Source organism: Mauremys reevesii, linkage group 9 (assembly GCF_016161935.1).
Source record: "Mauremys reevesii isolate NIE-2019 linkage group 9, ASM1616193v1, whole genome shotgun sequence".
In the NCBI taxonomy this organism is placed as follows: Eukaryota; Metazoa; Chordata; order Testudines; family Geoemydidae; genus Mauremys; species Mauremys reevesii.
In genome coordinates this window covers 26,760,225-26,782,670 of record NC_052631.1, presented here as the reverse complement: position 1 = coordinate 26,782,670, position 22,446 = coordinate 26,760,225, and the positions used below count along the sequence as shown (strand labels likewise).

Below are 22,446 nucleotides of genomic sequence, written 5' to 3'. Positions count from 1 at the left end.
GATTTCATGGGGAATCTGGGGAAGGGGGGCGGACACCAGAGTTCACGCTCCATGAAGAATTTTTCATGGCTGTGACAGGGCCATTATGTACCAGGCATGCTAGCTCCACCCCACTATCCCCCATCCAGCACTGGCTCAGCCACCCCTGCCCCGGCTCTGTGCGCAGAACACCGCCTTCGCGCGCGCCCCCGCCGCGGACAGGGTCTCGCGCCCACTGGCGCGTGTGTAAGAGAAGGGGGAGGGAGGGCCCCCCCCATCCGGTGACTGTCACCTCACGTGACCCGCACTGCGCGTGCGCGCTGCGTTTCCTGATCCCGTGACCTTGCTGTGGGGGTTCGCTCGCCCCACGCCGGCGCGTGCTCAGCCTCCATTTGCCGGTGCCGGTGGGGTGGCTGAGGGAGGATGCGGGCGCTGGTGCTGCTGTTCCTCCTGGCGGCGGGGCTGGGCCGGGCCGCGACGGAGCAGGGGGCCCTGCCGGCTAAGAAGCTGCGCATGGCCTACACCACGGGGCCGCTGCTCAAGTTCCAGATCTGGTAAGTGCGCGCTCGCTCGGGCTGCGGCCGGCAGCCTCCCCACGCCCGGCCCCGGCCCCGGCTGGGCCGCTCCAGGGGTCGCGCAGCCCCCTGTCCTCGCCGCTGGCTCGTACCTGCCGGGGCCCCTCCAGCCGCTTCTTCCCCAGCTCCTCCGCTCTGTGCACGGGCGAGGGTCCCTGTGCCAAGCCCGGGACCTGCTGGCAGCGCTGGGGTAAGCGCGGGCGGCGACTGGGCCTCCTCTCCCTCCCCGAGTGTTTCCCGGTTCCCGCGGAGCCCCGGACCCGGTGGTTTAGCCCCAGTCCCGAAGGCTGCTGGCCGGAGAAGCCCTGCTCGCTGCGGCTCTCGGGGGCTGCGGGCTGCACGGGGAGGCAGCTGTCAGCGAGGGGTTTCCAAGCTTTTCCGGTGGCCAGCCTGCTGCTGGGAAGGTTTGCCAGGCGGGGGCTAGTCACACTGCACGGGCTCAATCGCCCTTGTGTTTGGGGGGCGGCTTATGAGCTGCGTGCTGAGGAGTTGTACAGAGTGCAGAAAATTGCTGAATTGTGTAATATTTTAACTTGCGTTTGCGTGTAGCGTTTAATGTTTCCTTCCTATTCTCTTTGTAGTTGATCTTTACAGTAGTGAGACAAATAACTGGGTTTAGATCAGAACATAAATGAAGTTGAGATCCTCCACGTATGCAGTATAGTTTGTGTTGGGACCCAGAATGACTTGCATTTCTTTAATCAGGGTTTAAATCATGGATTTGGGTAAGTGATACCTAGAAGAAATCGGAAGACTACAGAGAAGCAATTAATACTCTTGGTCTAAAACCTTAGCAGTACCTCTTTTGAACATTAATGTTTAACGATGAATTCTTCTGATAGCTGAATCAGTGTTGAATAATTTTTTGTCCTTACCTTTATGATCTCTGCTTCTTTAAAAGATATGAGTTCTTCCTTGTTACATGAATCTCTGGTATATTTTAATGTGGGGTTTTGGGAGTTAATCTTTAATAGTAGTCTCTTAACCCCTTTCACAGCAAGTGTTAATTTAAAAAAAAATGTTTCTGCTTTTCAGGACTATTTTTAAGATGCTCTTGTGTACTGTGGTTACATCAGCATAGCAACCCATCACAACTGGGACTCAGAGACAGAACAGTAAATAATTAAACAACAACCCAAAAAAACCCCTTCCCTGCTGCCTTAGTGTTTTAAAATAACATAGAGGCACTTTCAGTTTTTTAATGCTAATGCTGGAACTTTATAAATTATAAGTTAATATTGAACAGAGAAAATACCTTACTCTAGTCCTTGATGGAAATTGAACAATAGTTTGGAAGTTACCTATGCACTTGAATTTATGTAATAGCTAACTTTTGGTTTAATAGAAGACGCGTCTCTAGAAAGGGTTCATAGAGCACTGTAAGATTAAAACAGACGTATTAAACAACCACCTCAAGGGCAGAATTTGGCCCAACTTCCTTGTCATCTGTAGGGCATAACTGGATTCTGCAGGATCTGAGCTTTCATTTTAAAAAAGTAAGTTACTAACCCTCATGATTGTGGAGAAAACCTTTCAAATATGAACAGAGTTTAGACAGCTGCGGTTTTGTCATGAGTCTGCAGACAATGACTCTGATGTGTGCACTTACCTGGCTCAGTTATTCTTATTGGGATGTAGGCTCTAAAGATTAATGATGACCCTTCATTTTAGTAACTTTCTAATTGCTGATCATTTTATCTGACAGGGAGGTGGGAATTGTGAGTTGATGCAGAAGAGAAAATGCTCAGTGAAGAAAGGAGTGGGTACATAAAAATAGGGAATGGGGAGAAATGTGAGGATCGGGAAGGTAGAGAAAGGGCAGAACAGTGGTGGTCGTGAAGGTGAGCATATTTTCCTTCTGAGTGATGTGGAAGAAGGTTTACCAAATAGCTAAAAGTTTAGTTATTACATAAAGGACATATTCTACTTTGGGACTTGTTATTGGGAGCTCTGCTGTGAATGGATGGTAGTATATACCATATATTTAATATTAATGCCCATAGACAATAATTTTAAGAAGGAATTTAACCATTTCCAAAAAAATAAGATTTCCACCTTTGAAACTAACTTTTATCCTATGGCTTTTTTGTACATAGTGGGGACATGTCATCAATTAAATGTTATATTTGATGAGCAGTCAAGTTTCGAGCCAATCTTCTTTTTTTTAAAAAGTCACATCATTAACAGAATATTTAGACTTAATTTTAACATGAAATTGTGATATCTAAGTATTTGTAGAGTTAGTAGCTGCTGAAAGGGAAAACATGTCTTGACAGGATGTAAGTGAAGGAATAGTTTTGAAATACTTGGTTTTAAAACAGATGTGAAATATCTAAGTTTGTATGTAGTGAACAACTTTGCAAAAGATGCATTTTATCAGCATACAAAATAGTTTCCCACAAATCAGCAAAGGGTTAGTAACAGAAATAATACTTCACTTATCATTTAAATAACAGGTACATATATTAAATACAGCATTCCAGACTTGTGTTCCATAGTGCTTCAAACCCAAACAAAAGCTATACTAGGGAACAGAAATAGAGCTATCCTACATCGCCACCAAAAATATGCAGGAAAGAGTATACCTGCATATACTCTTACCTGAGTATACCTTACCTTATATCCTACCTGATAGGAGAAGATGCATGTAGCTACGTGTCATAAGTTTTATCAGAATTAGTTATTTTGTCAGATGTCTCTGGTGTAATTTTCCTCAAGTACTGCCAATCTTTATGAACAGTGTTCAGAGCAGTAGACATCTGCTGTTATTAGCATGCTAGCATTCCGTACTGTGCAGTGGTCCCCAAACTTTTCCTTTTGTGCTGCTCTTCCCTCCCTCCCCCCCCCCCCCAATAGAATGTGTCCATGCTCCCCTGGGCTGGAACCAGAGTGGCAGCTGGGGAGTGGGAGTGGGGGCTGGGGGCAGAGCCAAGGCTACAGCTGGGCACAGAGTGGGGCTGGGTGGTGGTGCCTTCCTGCCCCCTCATGGGGGCTGGCCTACACCCCACCCCAACAGTCCTCTGTGCCCCTCTGTGGGGGTGTGCCCCACAGTTTAGGGACTACTGCCTGACACAGACAGCATGCAATGCCATTTCAGCAGAAGGAAAATATTTCATGTTGGAGCAGGAATGTGCACCCCAAGCCCTTAAAAATTAATGGAGTCCTTTCATATTGGTATTGGTGATTCTATAAAACACAAGTAACAAACTTCAGTCAAATTAATATAGCTCTTCTTCATTTTCTTACTTACTATTTCTCATATATTTTCATATGTTAATGAGATGTGCAATCAGATTTTACCTGAAACAATTTTTATGTTGTGACATAGGTGTGTGCATCTTCATAGTTTACTAGACTAAAGTAGCATGTTTGGCCCTGTATTCATTATCTAAATTCTTCTCTCCATAATAATTTTTAGTGAACAGTTGTATTAACATCAGTCTATTCACTTTTAGACTGATATAACTAAAATTACCTATCTTTGACAGTCTGTGAAACATTGTGCTTAGTTAAAACTACTGGAAATGCAACAGTGTTTCACAGTTTTATAGGAAAGTTCTTTAGTTCAAAGTAAAATCGTGTGCACGCAAATACAATTTTCCTGTCATGACAAATTTTCTTGGTTTGTCAAACAAATAATGTCTCTTTAAACTATTTTAAATAGTTATTTAGTTTTATGAAGCAAATGCCATTAGACCTAGCTTTTATATGTCTCAAGGCCAAATAGCTGTTCAAACTATTTAAAACTATGGTTATTTCAATAATATGTTTTGGATGCTCCTGCTAGCAATGATTGGGGTATTCCATACAAGTAAAAATAGAGGCTTGTTTTCTACTTGGATCCTGTGACTTTTACAGTGGCTCCAGCTATGTTGTAACATTTCAGAATGTCTGTGACAACTACTATGGAAGCTTCCCCAACTCCCAGGTTGGTGCTAGATTTAGAAAAGATCCTCTTTAATATATTTCATAGTGTGGTAACATTTATTTATTTCAAAGGACATAAAATGCAAAGACTTAGTGTAAACATGCAGTACTGCATATTTTTTTAAACGGAACTTCTGACTTCTTATGGTTTGAGTCTATGCTCCAACAAGAGGCTTTCTTGGCACCTGTGGTGTCTCAGATGTGTGCTCTGGAGTGTTTCAGTGAACAAAAACAAACATAAAAGACTCTAAAGTGTGTTAGGCGTGGGGTGTCTTCATTTGTGCTAAATAATTCCTTTACTGTTTGGTGAGGGGGCATTCATTGCATGTTACTGAAGTTGATATAATTTTTATATTTTGTTGGCAGTTCACTACTAAAAACATCTTTTTTTCAGAGCGCTCCCCCCCCACTGTCTATTATCTTCATTTTCACTGCTGTGTCTGAGCATAGATAATTTCATTTGTAGAAGGTACAACTGTTTATAACAGGCTGGACTGTCCAAGACAATAACAAAACCATGTCCTTTCTGTTGAATTCTTAGCTTCTGCTCTATATCTTAAAGAGGCAAGAGAAGGCTAAGGTCAGGCAATTCAACATACAGTAACTCCTCGCATTGTAGTTATGTTCCTGAAAAATGTGACTTTAAGCTAAATGATGTTAAGCGAATCCCATTTCCCCATAAGAATGAATGTAAATTGGGGGGGGGGGGTAGTTTCCACCAGAAAAGGTAATTTTTTTTCACCAGACAAAAAACTATTATATATGCACAGTATAAATTTTAAATGAACCATTTAGTACTGTACACAGCAATGATGATTGTGAAGCTTGGTTGAGGTGGTGAAGTCAGAAGGTGGAAGAGGGTGGGATATTTCCCAGGGAATGCCTTACTGCTAAATGATGAACTAGCATTTGGCTGAGCCCTCAAGGGTTAACATTGTTGTTAATGTAGCCTCATACTCTACAAGGCAGCACGAATGGAGGGAGGGGAGACAGTATGGCAGACACACACACCGTGTGTGTGTTTGTGTGTGTATATGAGAGAGAGAGAGAGATGCGATGCGCTGACCCCACTCTAAGTACGTTGCCTTTAAAAAGATCAGGAAGTTGAGACAGCAGCTGCGGCCAGCAAGCTCTCTCCATCCTGAGGCCTCTTATGTCCCCAGCCTGCTCTATATGGAGAAGGGATAGGCGAGGGACAGGAGCGGGGGGAGGAGGGACACCCTGACATTAGCCTTCCTCTTCTCCCCCCCCCCCCCCATCCTGCATAGCAAGCAGGAGGCTCCCGGGAGCAGCACATGGCAGTGTTGGGAGAGACAGCTGAACTGCCAGCAATTGATAGCCTGCTGGGTGGCTGCCCGCACAGGGAACTTAGGGGAGTGGGTAGCTCATAGGGAGGCTGCCGGTCCACGCTGGTTCTAAGCCCTCACCAGCTAGCTGCAACGGGCTTCTCTTCCTGCAAGCAGTGGACAAAGCAGGCGGCTGCCAAACAACATTATAAGGGAATATTGCGCAACTTTAGATGAGCATGTTCCCTAGTTGATCAGCAAAGTAACAACGAAACAATGTTAACCAGGACCACTTTAAATGAAGAGTTACTGTATAAGTTAGTGGCAAAGTACTACTGATTTATTGTGTTATTTTGTCTCAGAGTGCTGGAGACATCACACTGGGTCATGCTTCTACAAATTCTGTCCTCTTGTTGTCATTGGAAGCATTCTCTTCATTATACCAAGACCCCTTCAGCCAGTTTCCAAATTGCTTTCCATTGTGAGATGTACACTTTTGAGTGTATATCTCACAGAATTAAAGGTATTTAAGTTTTTTCTTATGTAGGAAGCTGTCATATGTTGGAAGCTGCGAGGAAATCAGATTGCAGTGATGCTGTTGTAAAAATGTAGAGTTGTTAATTGATCCTGAAATCTCTTAATATTAAACTCATGTTGGCCTATCCTGAGTATAATAGCACAGTACGTTGAAAATAGGTATGGCATGTGAAATCAGTGTCTGAACTTCCAAAATAATCAGTTTGGTTTAGTCACAAACTACTTTTTTTCTTGGTACAATGGATATTAGTTTTCTAATTCAGAACATTCATAAATTATTTGGGAATGTATTGTCAATATCAGCTCTGCAGTGAATTTACCAACAGTGTTTGAGATTTAATGACAATGATTGTAGTACACTTCTTACAAAAAAAAACTTTCTTGACAGCACTTTCTTCCAAGTGCTGTCAGTCTCTCTCTCTCACACACACACACTCACGCACACACGTTGCTTCTTTGTACCTCAGCAAAGGATATTCTCCTCGTTTTGCTGGTAGTGTGAAGTTCATGACTGTTAGAGATTGTAATGTTAAATAGCTAGACAGCTTTTTACTGAAGTCTTCATTCAAGATTATTGGCTGAAATCTAAAAGTATAAAACAATCTTTATCTTCCTTAACCACTTTTAACATATTTCTGCTTGCTTTATCCTGCTCTCATCAGTCAATTTATCAATTTAGGGTTTTGCCATAGCCTCAGCTGAATGAATGATAATTGTCTTGATTGGTATGACTGTCTGATGAAGGTGATCCAGTATAAGGCTCTTAAGTGAACGTTTAAAAACATCAATTTCTGAGTTCACTTGTAAGGTGTAAATATCTATTTTTTTTTTTTTTTTGCTGGGGCACAGTCTATTAAGTGGTCAAAAATTGTTAAAGTAGTATTTCACTCTCAATGATCACGAGAACTTGTGAAGAGTTTGTGTGTGTGTGTGTGTGTGTGTATATATATATATATATATAAAATAAGCCCCACCATCTGTCAGTATAAACATTTGTCCAAAGTTACATTGTTAATCATGTTGTTTTTGTGTGTGTGTTTTTTTTTTCCCCTCTAGTGTTTCCTGAGGTTACAGGCGGGTGTTTGAGGAGTACATGCGGGTTATTAGCCAGCGGTACCCAGACATCCGCATTGAAGGGGAAAACTACCTTCCACAACCTATTTATAGGTATGACTTGGCTGCTTATAAACTAGCAGAATTGACATGTAATGGCTGTATGTGCAATTTGTACATATCTCTCAAAGTAGAAGAGTTTAAAAAAGTGTGGGTTAATTTTTTAAGGTATTAAAATAGTCTTTTGTAAAGTCTTTCAGTTTCCATATGAAGGTATTTCCCCTCTCATTTCTAAATCAGATTTAAAGAAAATAAACTGGGATATATTCTCCCTTGGCAGATGATCCTTGTGTGAATATTGGACAAAAACAAAAATTACATCTGTCTGTACCATAATACTTGAGGGCAGATTAAAATAATTGTAGCCAAAACTCACCTTTGCTCCACAATCATGTCCCTGGACATTAGTTCACAACATCTATCTCTTTTGTAGCTCACCTGTTTGTTCATATTTACATAATGTTGCATAATATACATATCAGGCTACAATGGGAATGGAGAAGTAGATTTTAAAATTAGTTTTCTTGTGACTTTATCATAAACAGGAGAATTTCTTTTAAACATAATTTAAAACCTGGTGTTGAGCGGTGAGGAAATAAATGAAATGATTCTTATTTTTTTATTCAGTTGTTTACAGGCTAGAAAACGAAAGTTGGTATAAAGGTACTGCAGTGGTTATTGGACCACTTACATGTCCAATTGCCTTTTGCAGAAATGTTACCAGTTGTAATGAGGCAAAATAAACATTGCAGAAGATTTTTAAAATCTTGAGTGACTTTACAGACAGAATTTTCAAGATACATTATTAGTCTCTGGATGTGGATTTAACCCCCTCATGGTGAATTATAGGGTTTTATGTACTCATTGAGAGAACACAGTTCAAGTGGATGTATTTTGGCATGGGTCATTGAAGACATTCGTCTGAAATATATCAGACTGAGTACATTTGCCAGTGTAAGATATTGGGAAAACTGTCAAATACAAATATCAGTTGTATTTATCCTTGTACTTTATTAAATATACTACATCTTTAAAATGGCACTCAGATGGTATGCTATGTCTGTTATGTTTTTGTTAAATGAAAAACGTTCTAATTTTGCTCTTCTGGATGATCTTAAAAGCTATATATTTTACAAATGGGTGTGGCATTACTTTCTATAAAATTTCTGGTTATACACTACGGAAATAATTCTAATTGGAGTGGTTTTAGCTCTAAAGTGTCAAAGTATTAACTAAAAATCTCCTTAGTGACTGTTATGTCTTGTCTTTTGATAGACACATAGCATCCTTCCTGTCAGTCTTCAAACTAGTATTAATAGGCTTAATAATTGTCGGCAAGGATCCCTTCGCTTTCTTTGGCATGCAAGCTCCAAGTATCTGGCAGTGGGGTCAAGAAAATAAGGTACATCATTTCCTTTTCTTTAAAAGTAACTTTCTGGTGGTAAGGGCTGACTTTAGTGGGACTTGTGTGGAAGTGCTTGGAAACTTGCAATATCTGTATTCAGCTTGTTTGTACACTGCAGGTGTTTTTTAAGATTCAAATATCTAAAATCTTTATTAGGGAGTATCTAAATTTACTTGACAAATGGAAGGATAGTCTAATTGCTCTTAACAATTGTTAGGGCCCTACCAAATTCACGGTCATGAAAAACACATCATGAACTTTGAAATCTGGTCTTCTGTGTGCTTTTACCCCTATACAGATTTCATGGGGGAGACCAGTGTTTCTGAAATTGGGGGCCCTGACCCAAAAGGGGGGAGGGGGAGTCACAAGATTATTTTAGGGTGGTCGTGGAGTTGCCACCCTTACTTCTGCACTGCCTTCAGAGCTGGGTGGCTGGAGAGCAGAGGCTGCTGACCTGAGGGCCCAGCTCTGCAGGCAGCAATGCAGAAGAAAGGGTGGCAATGCCATACCATGCCATCCTTCTGCGCTGCTACTGACGGGTGGGTCTGCCTTCAGAGCTGGGCTCCCAGCCAGCAGCCGCCGCTCTCCAGCTGCTCTGCTATGAAGGCAGCGCCGCCACCAGCAGCAGCATAGAAGTAAGAGTAGCAGTACCGCAACCCACCCCCCCCCCCCACACACACACAATAACCTTGTGACTTCTCCCTCCCCTCACGCTCCTTTTTGGGTCAGGACCTCTTAGGGTGACTAGACAGCAAATGTGAAAAATCAGGACAGGGGGTGGGGGATAATAGGAACCTATATAAGAAAAAGACCCCAAAATCAGGACTGTCCCTATAAAATCGGGACATCTGGTCACCCTAGGACCCTTACAATTACAACCCTGTTAAATTTCAGATTTAAATAGTTGAAATCATTAAATTACAATTTTAAAAATCCTATGACTGTATTGACCAAAATGGACCATGAATTTGGTAGGGCCCTATCAATGGTGCTTGGTTTTGTTGTCATAGATCCAGATTTGATTGCTGGTCTTTTGCTTCCCAGACTGATAATATGGTAAAAGGAGCACGTAAAGGTAAAGATGTAGCATTGATTGGTTACAAAGGGAGTCTTTACCAGTCAGTAAGGAGGAGTAATTTTTACATAGTCACTGTGAGTAGAATCACAGTTTTTAAATGTATAGATTTTTTTTTTTAAGGTGTTACTCCTGTTTTTTCCTTTAGCATTGACTCCTGGCTATTTGTTAGTTATTTCTTATTAACACTTTATTAATTTTTTTTAGAAAAGCGAGACCTCTATTTGAACTTCAGAATATTCTTTCTTCTTTTGTAAAAAATGCCCTGAATGCTTTAAGGGAAACTTTCATTACTGATGAGATGTATATCCCTCAGAATCAATCCTAAAACAACACTGTTCTTTTCATAATAGTTCTTTCTTAAATTGGCCATTCTTGGAAGTGATTGATTAACTCCAACTCTAAAGAGCCCCTCTAATTTAAAAAAAAATTTGAGAAACTTAATCTGTGTTGTACTTTAAGGGCAGCGCTTTAACGTGGCTTGTGTGGTCATGGCAGAGCGCAGGGAGAGAGCTCTCCCAGTGCTCTGAAAAAAATACCTCCACAAGAGGTGTAGCTCCGAGTGCTGGGAGCACTCTCTACCCTGGTGCTTTACAGCGCTGAAACTTGCTGCGCTCGGGGGTGTGGGTTTTTTTTCACACCTCAGAGCGAGAAAGTTGCAGTGCTGTAAATTGCCAGTGTAGACAAGCCCTAAGGCTGTTGTAATTTGACACATCTTTAAATATTGAGTTAATTATGGTGCAGCAAACCTCAAACTTAACTATCTATGAAGAAGGTATGAATTAGCAGTCAGTTGAAACATGGAAATACTAGAGTACTTGATTGACAAAACAAACGGAACCAATACAATGGTGGATTCAGCTGTCTTGCACAATAGCCTGACCTTGGTAATGGCTTCACCAAGAAATTACTGGGTGTTTTATTGGTCTGAATATTTCTCATGTGCTAAGTCCATTGGTTCCTGGTTACCAGTGTGAACAGACTGGTGTTTAATACTTAATATGAAAAGTTAAAACTATAAATAAATATACTAGTTATGAAATCTCCCAATGCTATGTTGCTGAAGATTGCATCATTTGATCCTTGGTGTATAATGCCAAAAGAGAATTTAAAAGAATGGTGTGGAAGGAACAATGCTAGTAGGATTTGTCTCCCCAAAAAGAAAAAATAGAATCACTAACTTACACCACTACTGTTTTATCTATCAAAGGTATAATATATTTAGGCACAGAATATTTGTTTCTGGCTACTCAAATTATTGTGGAGAGCACTTCTATAAATCCTTTCACTGGTTTTTCGTGTAAACGCTATTAAAATTGTACATCTACCTTCTGGCTCTGCAGAATGTGAATGGTGTTCTTAAAGTGGATAAATCTTAGTTTATAGTACACTTGAAAATGAAACCTTAAGAATCAAGTGGTTCGATATTACTTCAATATTGAGCTTCCAGAGTAGCAAGAAAATATTTTACAAACTATTATTTAGATTAGGAAGCAAGGAAGATTAATAAACAGCTATGTGACTCTAAACTTGTTTGAGAGAGTGCAAATGAACAATTGAAAAAGGTTTTGATCACAGTTGAAAAGGTTTTAGTTTGTAAAGATGTAGTATGGTTCTCAAGACCTCATTGTCTATGAAATTCACGCTAATTCTTAATTGGTTCTAGGTCTATGCTTGTATGATGGTTTTCTTCCTGAGCAATATGATTGAGAACCAGTGTATGTCAACAGGTGCATTTGAAATAACTTTGAATGGTGAGTTTTGAGTGTTATTTGAAGGAATTGCTTTGTGTACACTATATATTACGCTATATAATACAAGAATTCTCCAAGACTACTAGCCTCTCCTGTCCCTCCTAAATGAAGTAATGATGGAGCAAATCAGATAAAGCAGTTACCTGTGAAATTTGTGGATCTTAAATCTTTAACATATTGAATATCTCCTGTCTGTAGGTTGTATAAGGTGGTTCTTATTTGCTTTTCATCTTGAAGCTCACCTGGGGGAAACTCATTATTACTTAAAAGTGAACTAAATGCTGCTTATAACTAAACATAAAGAAGAGAGATTCTAGATTACTAACAAGACATACATGTGGACTTCAAACTGTATATTTAAAAACACAGTAATAAAAACTTAAGCTTTCCTTTAGTGATACGTCATTACTCTAAAATCCCCTTTGGGAGTGGTGAGTGCTCTTTCTTACACAAGCACTGTGTGATGAGACATAGGCGATACTGGTTAGCCAGGGAAGAAATGAGGAGGGAATTGTCTGCTTTCTCTTCTGTGGGTTCATGTCTCTTCTCTTTGCAAATATGTCTTAGACCTGAGCTATTTCTGCTTCTGGATTCTCAGCAACTACTACTGGATTAATAGTGCCCATTTTCATCTGCAGCAGTCCTGGAGCTTGCAATCTTTCCTTTCTGATTTGGACCTCCAAATAATTATCTATTCCTTTCTATTGCATTAATCCAATCAGGAGGTGACATTCTACTGATGGCTGCCGTTGCAGACCTGCCACAAGCTTAATGCTGTGCAGAATTCAGTGGCCTGTTTCTTTTGTGGGTCTGGCCACTATAATACACATGTAACAGCAAGGATGTGTGGTTTTATACTGGCTTCATAACTGCATCAGAATGAAGTTCAGGGTTGTTATTTGAGTGTACTGGAAATTTTCTACTTGACACTGCTTGCATGTAATGTTGCATCATGATGGCTAAAACTGACTGTGTACTAGAAAACATTATCTAAGTTGTTCTTGTCAGTTTTTGAATTAGAACTGGTAGCAGAGCCTTCATGGGAAAGGATCTTCACCTTTGTTCAGGCAGGCTTTTGACTTATTACTATTAGGTGCGGGAGTGATCATTAATGTTGTGATGCCTAGCCGATAAATTGTATTTTTAACTATAAGGTGGCCAGGTGCTAATGTGATGAGTGCCATAGAAATAGTTGAGTGAGTAAATGAATAAAAACCTGCCAACACCAGAGCTGAAGGTTGTGTTTATCCTAAAATAGCTATTCCTGAGGGCATTCTGGGCCAAAAAAATTAAAATTCTCTACACAATATTTTAAAATTATGCAAGTTTTATTTGTCAATAAATAAATGCAGAGGCTCCAGCATGGCAGTGGGGAGCACAGGCTACTAGCTACACGAACATGGGAGATCACACTGCAGCCCTCCCACCCCCAGGACATGGACTCAGTGGTGAGGCTTCACCCGTCCCTGACATAGCACAAGGCCTGTCCCTGTCCCAGAAACACCCTCTGCGCCAGGTGCACCAGGTGTAGGGCAGGTAGGCTCAACCAGGCAGGATCCAGGTGTTGAGGGGCTCAGTGTGGAGGGATTAAGGTGTGGGGTGAGAGGATTCTGTGTGGAATAATCTGGGTGCAGGCAGCTCAGTGGGGAATCTACATGGGGAGGGGGAGGATCTGGATGCACAGATGCTGGTTAGGGGGTTTCCAGGTGCAGGGGCAATGGGACTCTGCAGGGGCTTCCAGGTGAAAGTTGTTGGGGCTCAGTGGAGTGGTCTGGGTGTGTGGGTCTCAGCGCAGGGGGCTGGGTGCAGCTAGTTGGTGGTCAGTGGTGTGGGGTGGCTCAGGATTGGAGTTTGAGTGCAGGAAGCTCAGTGGGGGTGGGGGTCTGGATGTAGGGGGGCTCCAGATGCAGGGGTTGAGAATCAGTGGGGTGGAGTTTGGGTATGGAGGGCTAGGGGAATTCTGGATGTACCAGGTGAGGTTTGGCAGGGCTGTCTGGTATGGGAGGTCCAGATGCACAGGGGTTGGGTGGATGGGGTAGCAGCTCCCTGTACAGTGACCCCCTCACCCCACCCCACCCACAGCTGAGGAGTGATGGGGGGGCAGGAAGCAAGGGAGCATTCTGAGCTTCCTGCAGCTGGGGGTGGGTCTGACACAGCCCCAGCCACTCCTTGCAGGGGAAGAGGAAGTCCCGTCCTCTCCAGCCCAGCTAGGACTAGCAGCTGATCTCGGCTCAGGGTAGGAGCCACTGTCTGGGGTATCCCTAGCCCTGCGGTGATTTACCTCTCCGCTGGGTGCTCTGGTACCTGCCCTGTTAGGGAGTGGTGCGTGACTGCTCTTGTAGCTTCCCTATCAGAAAGTCATTTTTCTATGAGGAAGTAAAGAAATCTGTGGGAATGTGAATTCTGCACATGCACAGTGGCGCAGAATTCCCCCAGGAGTAAATATCTGATGGCATTACTGACCACTAAAACTATTCAGGAAATGTGCTAAGCGTTACAGGATAAACAGTCTTCCGTCTTGCTCTTGGCAAGTACAAGCCTTTTCGTTCAACCTTAAACAGATTATAGGTGTACAGAAATGAGTTGAAAGCAGATCAGACCAACAAGATTTAAGCCTTAGCTATGGTTGAAAGACCCAAAAATCTAAATTGCACTCATGTCTAGGGGAGGGAGGGAATCTATTAGTAGCTGAGGACAGCAAGGGTATGGATATTTTTGACTCTGAATCCTTATGGTACCTTTTTAAGCAAGGAGCCTAGTGCTTACCCTTAATCATTTGGGATACAGGGTGCTTTACTTCATTTTAATACGTCCAAAGGCGTGCAGCAGTTCTTGTTCCAGATAACTTCCTGAATATAAGACCAAACTGTTGCTAAACTTCCTGGCTCTTAATTAGATGAGCTTCCTACTTCTAATTGATTGTGGTTTTTTTTCCCTTTTTGTGTTAGATGTTCCAGTGTGGTCTAAGCTGGAGTCTGGTCACCTTCCTTCCATGCAGCAGCTGGTCCAAATTCTTGATAATGAAATGAAACTCAATGTGCACATGGAGTCAATGCACCATCATCGATCATAGCCCCATCTAGCAGCACTGAAAACTTCTTGTAAGTGTGTGGGTGAGTGGGTAGTGGTGGGTGTAGGGATTTTTTTTGTTTTTTTGTCTTTTTGTGTGTGTGCTACAGTCACTAGCTACCTGATTAATTAGCAGGTAAATGAATGTTCAAGCCAAAGATCCTATTGATCAGAATAGTCAGGCCACTGTTCAGGAGTTTCTGATCCAAAAACTATTCAGGTGAGTTGTAATTTAGCATTTGAGTAGAGCTGTCAAGCGATTAAAAAAATTAATCACACTTAATCGCACAATTAAACAATAATAGAATACCATTTATTTAAATATTTTTGGATGTTTTCTACATTTTCAAAGATATTGATTTCAGTTATAACACATAATACAAAGTGTACAGTGCTCACTTTATATTTTTGGTTACAAATATTTGTGCTGTGAAAAAAAGAAATAGTATTTTTCAATTCACCTAATACAAGTACTGTAGTACCATCTCTTTATAATGAAAGTTGAACTTACAAATGTAATTATGTATGAAAAAATAACTGCATTCAAAAATACAACCATGTAAAACTTGAGATCCTACAAGTCCAGTCAGTCCTGTTTCTTGTTCAGCCAATCGTTCAGACAAACAAGTTTGTTTACATTTGCAGGAGATAATGCTACCTGCTTCTTGTTCACAATGTCACTTGTAAGTGAGAACAGGTGTTCTCTTGGCATTGTTGTAGCTGGCGTTGCAAGATATTTACATGCCAGATGAGCTAAAGATCCATATGTCCCTTCATGCTTCAACCACAATTCCAGAGAACATGCATCCATGCTGATGACAGGTTCTGCTCAATAACAATCCAAAGCAGTGTGGACCGACTCATATTCATTTTCATTATCTGAGTCAGATGCCACCAGCAGAAGATTGATCTTCATTTTTGGTGGTTTGGGTTCTGTAGTTTCCGCATTGGAGTGTTGCTCTTTTAAAACTTCTGAACTCATGCTCCACACCTCATCCCTCTCAGATTTTGGATGGCACTTCAGGTTCTTAAACCTTGGTACCTTCTTTGTGTTTTGTCAAATCTGCAATGAAAGTGTTCTTAAAATGAACAACATGTGCTGAGTCATCACCCAAGACTACTATAACATGAGATATGTCAGAATGTGGGTAAAATAGAGCCAGAAACATACAATTCTTCCCTCAGGAGTCCAGTCACAAATTTAATTAACATGTTATTTTTTTAATGAGCGTCATCAGCATGGAAGTTTGTCCTCTGAAATGGTGGCCAAAGCATGAAGGGGCATATGAATGTTTACCATATCTGGCACGTAAATACCTTGCAATGCTGGCTACAAAAGTGCCATGCAAATGCCTAGTCTCACTTTCTGGTGACATTGTAAATAAGAAGCAAGCAGCAGTATCTGCCATAAAAGTAAACAAACTTGTTTGTCTTAGCGATTGGCTGAACGAGAAGTAAGACTTAGTGGACTTGTAAGTTTTTTTTGCATTGTTTTGTTAGTGCAGTTATGTAACAAAAAACCCTTACATTTGTAATTTGCACTTTCACGATAGAGATTGCACTACAGTACTTGTATGAAGTGAATTGAAAAATACTGTTTCTTTTATCGTTTTTACAGTGCAAATATCTGTAATCAAAAATAATAAAGTGAGCACTGTACATTTTGTATTCTGTGTTGTAATTGAAATCAATATATTTGAAAATGTAGAAAAACATCCAAAAATATTTAATACATTTTAGTTGGTATTCTATTGTTTAACACTGTGATTAATCGTGATTACTTTTTTTTGAGTTAATTGGCGTGAGTTAACTGCAATTAATGGACAGCCCTACATTTTAGTGTAATATAACTTTTACATAACACTTCATGATAAGGCAAGCTAAAGGTTTACCTTATGACAGTAAGAAGGAAATTCTCCTATTTCTTGTAACATGAACAGATTTTTGTGATTGATAGTTGATTCTACTATGCGCAAAAAATCTTATAAATGAAGGAAATCACACAGACTCAGGAAATGTTGCCCTTTAAATGGACAATGATTTTCACGTCAGTCTATTTCCAAAAGCTTTAGTGAGTACCTAGCACTTATTCTGTTTGATGGTTGACCCAGGCCAACTCCATCTCCTCTTGCCATTGCACTGAGTGAATCCTGCCAGCCAGCCTGTTGATCAGATCATGGTGGAGATCAGACTTCAAAGGGATTGACACCTGTATTCTTTATATAAAGTCATTGACTTAGGTTCTGCAAAACCGCTTAAGCCTGATTTTTAACCCATACTTATCCTTTAGCAAGCAACACAATAACCATCAGCAGGATACAGAATCTTAAAAAATATCATATCTTCCACATTGTTCTGAGACACATCTTAATCCCCTTATAATGTTTTGCATATTGGATATGTTCTGCAGGATTCTGGAAAAGTTTTCTCTTACTGCTGGCAACATAGATTGTAAAATTTGTTTGTGGAATAGCCTAGAATTTTTTTCTTTGAGTTGATTTAACATCACAGGATTCTAAATCTGATAATACAGTAAAACCTTCCAAGAACCCCCTCTCATGGGGGTTAGCAAACGTGGTCGCTAGTAAGAGGTGATCACTCTTCAAAGGTTTGCACACCAACGCTAATCTGGTGGTCCATGGCCTCTGCAGGTAGATCTCAGCAAGTGGTCTCTCTTTAGAGGTGGTCCCCAAGGGCTTGTCTACACTACAAAATTAGCTCAACTTAAGTTAGGTTGGCCTACAGCTACTGCAGTAATTAAATCAGCTGTTAATGTCCACACTACCCTCCTTCTGCCACTGGTGTATGTCCTCACCAGAAGTGCTTGCACTGACTGAAGTGGGGCATTCTGAGGTACTGGCAGCTGTGCCGGGCTCACAGCTGGACTCCCTTCACACCAGGGTTGACTGCCCTAGCTGTGAGCCAGGCACTAGGCTCAATTTCACAGCAAGGAGCCTACCAGCCATGAAAATGACATTCTTGTCAGTTTAAGGTTGCTGCTCTTTCACATTTCCTCTCTGGGTCCAACCTGGGAGGAATGAGAGCTGGAGCCAGAGACCAAATGTGAAATAATAGCAGCCCTGAAACTGACAAGAATGAAATTTCAGGGCTGGTAGGCTTCATGCTGTGGAATTGACTGCTGCCGATCCCCTCAGCCCTTGGGAAGGGAGAGGGTTCCCACTGTGAAAATGTGCTGGGCTGGGGGCTCGGGCTGTCAGCCCTGGGGTACGGTGGGCATGGGGCTGACAGTTGGGAGCCCTGCTTCTGAGCTCAGGCTCCTTCATCACCGCCCCCCAATCCTTCACTGGGAGGTGGCAGCAGAGCTCCCAGATGTCAGCCAACAGGTGATGTAAGTAACGCAGTATCTACACAGACATTGTATCACCTTAGCTACATTGACCTAAGCACTATGTATCTCACAAAGATGGGGTTATTAGGTCAATATAGTGGACGAGTTGCATCAGCAGGAGCACCATTGTAGTGTAGACACTTACATAGGTCGATGTAAGCTACCTTATGTCAATCTAACTCTGTCGTGTAGACCAGGCCGAAGGTAGGTTTTATTGTACTATACTGTTTCTGGCTATACACTTTTTCTTCTAGTTCTTTAACTACCCTCTGAAGATGATTCTGCAGTAAGTTCCTCTGTTAGAAAGACTTTCCTGATTTTTTTTTTCAGCCTTAATTTTTCCTTTCCTCAACTTAATCCCAGTACTCCTAGTTATATCCCCTGTACTTTCCTATGTAGTTCCTTTCCCTTTTTAGTGTTCACATTTATCATATATTTATGGACAATGTCCCCCTCACACCATTTTGTCACTTAACTGAATTATACACCTGTATTTCTAATATTAGTTGGGTAGGCTCTGGAATCACACAGGTTTTCTCCATAGTTCAGGATTGAAGGTGTTCAGACTTGCAACTTGTTCAGATGTACAAGTGCATCATGGAAGCAACTTGCCATTGTTTTTATTGTTTTGACCTAATTGTCCACTGATGCAATGTTTTTGTCTCAATGTATTTTCAGCCATTAAGTGACACTTTCCCAAAGGCAGCGTGACTGAAACCTATGAAGGCCTGTACTGAAGACAGCAAGCTGTTAGTGCAGACTGGATGCTTTCTTTTCAGTCGTGTTGTACCTCCTGAAAAAACCTTAATGCAAGACATCTTTCAGTGCTGGCATGTTTCCAAATACTGCACAGTCATGGAGTGCAATAATACTGTATAGTTTTTTTTAAGAGTTAAGTCAACCAGTTCATTGCTAAACAATGCAGGCATTACTAACTGTAACTTCTGTTCTATATTCATGTGTCACACAATGGAAGATTGAGTTGATATCTTTTTTTCTTGGAAAAAGTTTGTCTAATCTGTTGTAATTTTATATACATTTGTTCTTTTTGTAGATTAAAATGGAATTATAGGAATACTGATTTATTCCTAAACTGTTTTAAAGAGACAGTTTCCTATCAAATATCTCTAATTTGGTTATGTCAGGTTTGTATATTTTTCAAAATATATTGCAGAGTGAACAGTGCATTATAAATTATATGAACAAAGCTATATGCAGAGTAATTACCACTTTTGTGATTTCAGGAAAAACTAAAAGACCAACTGCTTCTCAAATTGTATTGGCCAGCTCAAGAGTTTTCCCTTGATCAGTCTATAGAATTGAAAAGCTGGGCCTTTATATGTCCTAAATATAAACTAAGCAAATTAATTTAAATAAAGAGTTTTCATTTATTGTGTGAAGTATTGGTGTACTTTTATTACTTGTGAAAGTATGACTATGAAGAAAAACTGGATTCTTCCAGTGAGAGCTGAAAACAAACCTAGAAGAAGTACACTTCACAGGAGCATTATTTGTTTTGTATTGACTTCTTGTTAATATTCCATCTCAGTGAATTCTCAAAGATACAAAAGTGTTATTCAAATACATTTAACATAACCTTGGGAAGTTTGTACTATAATAGGTTTTTTGTTTTTTTAATTGAGTGCTATGTGTTCTTGACATTTTGTACATATGAGGTACGTAGGAAAGGGGAGAGAGAATGCAGTGTCATAGTTAGAAAAAGTTATTGGGCATATTGTAAGATATGGATTTCAGGAAACAGGTGCAGTTTAACAAAAAAGACATGCAATAGTTCTTCTGTCATATGGAAATGACCAGTACAAAGGACTGTATGCCCAGTCAAGAGTTCTGTGAATGCTGACTAAGTGAATTCAGACTAGGTAAGGTTGCGGATGTTCTCAGTTAGATGTAAGTGGATGATAAGCCAATTCTAAAGTTCTTTGCTGAGGAGAAAGGTAGCATTATATCTATTGCAATGTGAACACTTTTGCCTGAAGCAAGTCCTGTGTTTTCTGTTTGCTTGTCTCAGGAGCCACTCCCTTCCTTAGCTGACAGTCTCCGTGACCACTGGATACAGCACCTGCACTAGTTGCAGAATCCTGACTGAGGATGGGGTAGTGGCATATGGCCATGAATTCCAGTGCATAAAGTCCAGAGCAAGCAGTACACAGAAGACCAAGAAAGCTCTTAACAGGTGTTGGCTAGCTACATGGGAGATATCTTCAAATGGTCACAACAGGTGTGGGGAGAAGGCTGGGAAGTGGGAGGAAGGTTTACTCAAATAGTTCTGTCCCCACATTCTGGAATGGAGTTCTTTTAGGAGAGAAATTTAGGGGTCAGTAGGCTCTCTTTTGTGCTCAGTGCACTTCCTGAGAGAGATTTTTCTAAGGATTTTTTCAAGATGATATTCTAGATCACCAGAATTTGCCTTCAAGACTAGTCTACATATGGGGGCTGGCCTTTGGGATCTGGACCAAACATAACTAGATCCCTTTGAGCTTTGGGAAGACCCCAGATCAGTTCACAGCTATAGAGAGTAATACCCCAACCCTCCTCCTGATGGCTTTAGGGCCATTATTTCCTCCTTAGCTCAGTCACAGGAAGGCAGTTATCTCCAGTTATGGTGACCAGATGTCCCGATTTTATAGGGACACTCCCGATATTTGTCTTATATAGGTGCATATTACCCCTCTACCCGCTGTCCAGATTTTTCACAGTTGCTGTCTGGTCACCCTATCTCCAGTGCTGAGTTGTGTGTGAAACTACTGGCTACATAGATGCAGAAGTTCTGTAATGTGCCTGGCCCTTGTCAAATCCGAATGTCCAGTATTGTCAAACTTGGGTGCTTAAAATTGGACATCTAACTCCCAGAGTGCTGAGCACCTGCAGGTCCTGTTGCCTTCATATGTTACCATTGGATATTAAGACCTGGTGCTTCTGACACTATTTAATGTTTTGGCAGTCTGAATAGAAACAAAGTGAGCTTCATAATCAACTGGAGGCATGCTGGAGACATCTGTCACCTTGAATAGGAATTACTGTAGGCCCTTCCTCAAAATTTGTAGGGACTAATTTGAATGCAGTAACATCAAGACACTCTACCCAGCCACTCCTCAGTGAAACCACATGCATACATTTAAGCATACAATAACCTAAATTTGAAATTCTCCTTGCTTGCTGTTCAAAGGATAGTTATTTATTTTTGATGATCCAGTAGCATGGCCTCCCCATAGCATCCCATGTGAAACACAATTTCATGTGAAATAGATGAATCAAAATGTTTTCTAGTATCATTATCATTACTTACATACAGCCAAGTTAGGTGAAATTACTTGTTTTCTGTCTATGTATATGACTGCTTAGATGTGTTGCTAGGTTATGAATTTTCATATACTGTTATCAAGCAAAAAATCCTACTGATATTTATCTAGCCTTCCCACTTGATATTAAAATAACTGTTGATCTCTTTCCAAAGAGAATCTTGGAGCTCAGCATTTCTTTATCAGATCAAGACTATATGCAATATGTTAGGTAAAGTGTATGGGTAACTATGTTGGTGTTCATTAAATATGCAAAGAGTATAACCTTCTTTTATTGGCTTTTGGACACACAGCTTTTCCATTGCCTCAATCCTGTATATAATTCTGGGTCACAGGGTTCATTACATTTTGTGTTTGTGATTTATACTGAAACCTATTAAACAGTAATTCTATAGAATGTTTTCAATCAGAAAAAGGTGATTGAAGAGAGAAGAATGTTGGCAGTCACTTAAAGGAAGTGTCACTTGCACACCCTCTAAGAGCTCATTGTACAGTGTTAATAGAATCCACCTCTACCCCGATATAACACCGTCCTCGGGAGCCAAAAAATCTTACTGTGTTATAGGTGAAACCGCGTTATATCGAACTTGCTTTGGTCCACTGGAGTGCGCAGCCTCGCTCCCCCTGGAGCGGAGCTTTACCTCATTATATCCGAATTCATGTTATATTGGGTCGCGTTATATTGGGGTAGAGATGTACATAATAGTTTGTGGTACTTAATCAGGGTGACTTGTTTTACTCAGTGACTTGTTTTAGTCAGTTCTGTGAAACAGTTCTAATTTTCGATCATATATCTTGAGTTTTTGTGGTGGTCTTTGCAGGATTTTTCCCCATAAAGATCCTAATTATTTGCTCTCAGAAGCATGAACCCTCAATATAGTTTATCTATGCGTTATCCTAACATTAGAACTACAGTTTTAGTTCATCTTTCATGTGAAACCGGTTATTCTGACATAATGTTTCTCCGAAATGTTCCATTTTATAGGATCTAATTTTTAGTTCTCTTAGAAATCTTTATCAGTTATGAACCCACATGTAAAGTGCATGTAGAATTCTA

At 40.7% G+C, this 22,446-nt stretch overlaps 1 protein-coding gene across 1 annotated transcript; it reads left to right on the top strand.

Moving 5' to 3' along the window:
• The first annotated feature begins 284 nt into the window (after window positions 1-284).
• SELENOT (selenoprotein T) lies at window positions 285-19,461 on the top strand. The gene is made up of 6 exons (XM_039489746.1): window positions 285-533; window positions 7,361-7,471; window positions 8,693-8,819; window positions 11,564-11,651; window positions 14,600-14,752; window positions 18,748-19,461. Exons 1-5 carry the CDS (start codon window positions 403-405, stop codon window positions 14,722-14,724), a joined length of 582 nt encoding a protein of 193 aa, XP_039345680.1. The 5' UTR covers window positions 285-402; the 3' UTR covers window positions 14,725-14,752; window positions 18,748-19,461.
• The last annotated feature ends 2,985 nt before the right edge of the window (window positions 19,462-22,446 follow it).